The sequence below is a fragment of the Mya arenaria genome, chromosome 4 (genome assembly GCF_026914265.1).
Source record: "Mya arenaria isolate MELC-2E11 chromosome 4, ASM2691426v1".
Classification (NCBI taxonomy): Eukaryota; Metazoa; Mollusca; class Bivalvia; order Myida; family Myidae; genus Mya; species Mya arenaria.
Window position 1 is genome coordinate 66335920 of NC_069125.1, and position 5282 is coordinate 66341201.

General features: G+C 35.8%; 1 protein-coding gene across 1 annotated transcript; it reads left to right on the forward strand.

Moving 5' to 3' along the window:
* The first annotated feature begins 1746 nt into the window (after nt 1–1746).
* Nucleotides 1747–4462, forward strand: LOC128231009 (type-2 ice-structuring protein-like). Its single transcript, XM_052943432.1, has 3 exons — nt 1747–1894; nt 3187–3308; nt 4052–4462. The coding sequence occupies exons 1-3, from the start codon at nt 1747–1749 to the stop codon at nt 4460–4462; spliced, it is 681 nt and encodes a 226-aa protein (XP_052799392.1).
* Nucleotides 4463–5282: the final 820 nt, after the last annotated feature.

Genomic DNA, 5282 nt, shown 5'->3' on the forward strand with positions numbered 1-5282 from the left:
TTTGCTCTGAAAGGAGACTTTCAAGCTGCACTCTCACAGATTGACCGTTTTGACAACTTTAAAAAAAATGTTTTGAAACAGATGGTTTAAGACTGCTGACAAAAGATCAGATCGTAGGTTTTCATATTTACGTTCGAAAATTGAAGTTTTTTTGGCTAAAAGCGTTACTAACGCTTTTGGAAATACGAGTTTTTCTTTAGTTTTCCAAACAATTGAGATCTGTTCTATTGTGAGTTATCGTATATGACTGGATTGAAGACATTGATGCCAATTTCAGCTGATTCTGAGACAAAAATGAATCAATCATAGTCTAAACAATAAATCTGTGAGGGTATAGCTTTAAACAAAGATTACTTTTCCAGGCATTCAGTTATCAGTGTGTGTATACCACGTGATAAATAACGTCATATATGCTACGTCGGAAGGCAAAAATTTGCTTAAAATGAGGACTTAAATCAAAGATAACTTTTCATTTACAACAACATTTTAAATGAAACAAAGGGCAGTCTATGCTCCTTAAAGGGCTCCGCATTTGTTTTATTTCCGAAATTTGATGAGGTCATTAGTTTCATCAAACACTTCGACAAACCTGTTTCCAAAATAATGTTTTGACAGTGCTCCGTCAGACAGCCGTATTGTGAAAGGTTTGTCGAAGTATTTTAAGCAACTAAACTCGCAATCAAATTCTGGTAAAAGACCGAAGGTGGGGCTCCGTAAGCGGCGTAGACTGCGCTTTGTTTCATTTAAGATGGTGAAGAAATAGTGAAGTTATCTTTGTTTAAAGTCTTTTTTCAAATTAAAATACTGCCTTCCGACGTAGCATTTATGACGCAATTTATCACGTGGTATACACACACTGGTTATGACGTATATGCACATTAATTATTTCTGAATTAGAAGGTATCGGTCCAATATTCGGATACATATTTATGGAGTATTCGATATACAAGTGGAAGTGGGGTTACACCATCTTTTATGATTCTGACAACTCTGAACGTGCATAATTATTTTAGGGTTACAAGTACAGGACCACATTAAACAGCCACCACTGTTTGTTATTTTCACTGTTTGAAGTAGCGAAATTTCATTTTTATTTCACTGATAAATCTCAATAAATCACAGGAACGCATAAAATAAAATCGTTTTCATGATAGAAACAAAGATTCATTGTAAGAGAATGAGAAATGAGAAAACACAAGTGTGAATGCCTGTATATATATATTTGCATTTATTCCGCAAATTGGTTCCTTGCGTAACCAATGAAACTGTCTCATGGATTATTCATGATTACGAGATTTCCCTTCCCTAATCGCCGACGATTCACAACAGAGCATAGCAATCAGTACTGACTGTCAACTTAACAATGACTGTACAGTAGGGTTGTTTATACAATTGACTTTTTCTAAAACAAACATTCTATTTAAAACAATTATTTGTTAAAGTTTGTTAAAACAATGAAACCTCGCGTGTGTCCATTATTGAAACAAAGATTCATTCTAACAAAAGGGATTCGCAAATTTGTTACGGTAAAACCATTACATACTGGGATGAAAATGTGACGTATTACATTTACATAGTTCTTGAAAATTTACTGCTTGAAGTTGTGAACGACAAATTGCCTTAAAAACATTGCATACGTTTAAACTCAGGATACAAATTGAAGCCATCTAAAACGGTTCGAGGACTGAGATATATTTTAAAATCACAATGATCCAAGCGGCTTTATATTTAGGAATGTTTGTTAAAATGTATGCTGCTATGGAAATGACGCAATACCAAAAGGATGCTGGAACAATATCTGGAAATAACCTGGATCATACCTCTGGAAAATTAGATAAGAGTCGCGAGCAGTGCCAGGGATCGAATTTAACGGTCGCTAACTCGCAAAATGCGAGTAAGAATCGAAAAATGCGAGTAGAAAATCCTGGCACTCGAATATTTTAGCGACTGCGAATAAAATCGTCGAATTCGCTCAAACTCTCCTTTGCGCTTTAAAAACTTCTTTCCGCAAGTTTACTGCATAATAGATAATCACGTGACCCGGTATATGGACGCTTGTCGCTGCGTACAAATGTTACTATCGGATATTTAAGTAAGCGCCTCGAAGATAATCATGTGAACGTGTATGGACGCTTGTCGCTATACTCAAATGTTATTATCGGGTATTTAAGCAAGCGCCTAGGAGAACTGTTTTCGTCTGGTTTGTGATTCGCAACTGCCAAAAAAGAAGAGAAAATTAACCACGTTTTGTTACGCGAAAAAGCCTGGAAAGGTGAAAAGGCTGACAGCGACGCGGGGATTGACCGAGAAGCCCCCCAATAAAACCAAACCTAGCGAAAAGTCATGAATTGTCGGTACTTTGTCGCAAACCAAAAATTCTCGGTCCGATTCTACGGCATCTGTCAGAACCGTCAAAAAATAGGAAACGGAGTTGAACACCAAACTTTTGTATGCAACAACAGAGAATAATGGCAATGTTGAATTCAAAGTGTAGTGTGATGTTTGTAAAGAATTCGTCAGCGATAAAACATCAACTGTAGGCATTTCAGTATTTTATTTTTTATTTACTAAGCAACAGTTCGCACCCTGCACATATTACTTGCTAGATCCTCCATGCTTTGGTCACGTGTGCAATATACATTACCATCGAAAAATGTCAGTGTACATATATATTTTCAAGAGAAAAACATCTACTCTGTGTAGGATTCGAGCCTATGAACCCCTCCTTGCAAGTCTGGTCCTCTACCCAACTTGACTTACCAGGCACTTGGCTACTCAGTCGCATTGAATGGCTTTGAATAATGACTGTTACACTCCTCCCCACTTTACATTTTGAAAGTATAAACTTTGGTGGGGAGGAGTGTAGTCACTTACTACTAATGATTCAAGGCTTTTGAGTAACCAGGAGCTCAGTTAGCCCAGCTTGGTATATGATTTATGTAAGAATCAAAAACAAAATGTAAACGTTTATAGTTTATTCTTATCTCAATGCACTTGATAAACAATGAACATAATGCTACAACAAAACTACTTGTTTATTTGGCAACTAACATGAAGTAAAACAGCCTTTAAATAAGTGCTAGTGGAACCCACCATTTTGCTAGTTGAAAAAAATGGCACTAGCAAAAACTTGCTATTGGCAAAAAAAGTTAAATTCGATCCCTGAGTGCCTCTTTGCCTGTTCAGGAGAAGAAAATTGTGAGGCTGTTCGATATGGACCAAGCACATCCGAATGTCAGATGTTTAGTGACGTCATCCCTCAATGGACCGGAAATGACGCTAACTGGTTGATATATCAGAAAATTAAGGTGCGATTTATTTATAATCTATTTCTCAACTCGCTTTTTAAATTATACAATCTTTTATGGCGATATTTGTAAAGCACAATATGAACAATGCAAATGCACTATTTCTGCAGCGCACAATGCCGATATCTTGTAGAACCATCTTCGCAGCAAAGAATAATTCGAACTTTAATTAAAAAGGGAGATGCATGTACCTTACTTTTTGACATACAAATTTTGATAAGGAAAATTTTCTTTTTAGCGCATGCACATATAAGTTTTATTAATTAATTATAAGCGAGCTATTTCGGTTGTTAGATTGTTACTTTTAGTCAACCAGACTTAAAATGTGTTACATCACACTTTAGAGCCAAAGGGATATGAACGTCACTGTAATTCCTAGCTAAAGAACTTCAGCGAATACGTTATATATTACCTTTTGGATGTTTAATGTGTTGTAAACATCAAAAAATTAAATATCAACATTAAAGTTATGGAAGCCAGAACTATGTAATTCCCAATGCCATTGAGACGTTCAGAACTATTACTAACAGTCTAATAATGTTTTTATTTCGTTTTATAAGTTTTATAATTTTGTGAATAATATTTTTGTATAAATAGTACTCTCTTTCTCCTAGGAGTGGTGACATAAGTTAAAGACGTGTGTTCAATAGAATAAAAAGAAGAAAGGTTAAGGCTCCTAATGAGTTTGCGTTGTTTATCCGCGACTGATTAGTAAATGTTAATGAGCTGTCTTTGTATTTCAGGGTTGCCCCGAAGGGTGGGTCGCCTTTTACAAGTCGTGTTACTTCTTCTCTACTAATTTGGCCAACTGGAACAATGCGGAGGACCACTGTATAAGCTTGGGCGGTCATCTGGCGACTGTCCGCACCATAGAGGAACATCAATTCATCGTCGAGAACCGACCTTTGCCGAACCGGTTTCTCTGGATTGGAGGGAAACGATCTTCTACAGTTGTTAGCACTTTCGTTTGGGCCAACGGTGAACCATGGGATTTTCATCATTGGTCACCATTCGAACCTAGTAAAGAGGAGGAAGAATGTGTGGATATATATAATTACAAAGCAGATCCGGCTCAGTACGGGGATACTTGGAATGATCGTATGTGTTCTGAACTTGATCCATTTGTATGTGAGAAACTCGTATTATTGGGATAAAAGTTGTCTTGTTAGAGAACTAATTGCCTTAAATACATACGTGATGAACAGTTCTAGCAATCATGTTACAAGTGTTATATTCCATATTAACATTGATTGATCCGGTTAGTTCTTGATTTATTACTATCATGGTATGTTTCGGTTTACTACGTTTACATGAGTAAATTTATGAGAACATATGTATTGATGACTATTGGGCCGAGTGTTCAGAACTTGGTTGAGTTAATCACGTTGTTAACGGCATCGTTGTTAACTTTAAAATGTTAACTGCTCTGGAAGTTTAATGAATTACTTATGATCTGAAGTGTTTGTAATAAGCTTTGAGACAGGTTATACAGCTGTACATGTTTTATTTAAATATATGAGCATATCATCAACTATTTCAGGCGTAGAAATGGATGAATACAGCAGTCGGTATTCACGTTGTTTACTTTTACAAAGTTCTAAAAACTCGGCCAATTGAATATCTGTTTATTTGATTCTGTAATAACGATAAAACAGAATTATAAAAAAGGCATGTTTTGCTAGCCATGAACTTACATGTACTTTCGATATACACATATATGTGGATCAAATGGGATTGAGAATTATTCAGATATCGCTTGTTTTTATTCATTTGAACATTTAGTCGAAGACTATATGTTATGAAACGAATTGACCTACAATCTATCTTGTTTTGTGAGTTTTAAACTTATTTTTATTGTCAAAAGTGTGTAGATATGGTGAGTTTAAACATACGACTATTAAAATCTGGTTTAATGTCTGTATGACGTCATTGGATCTGAAGCACGCGATGACTCACAAGTTTGAATACAACTCG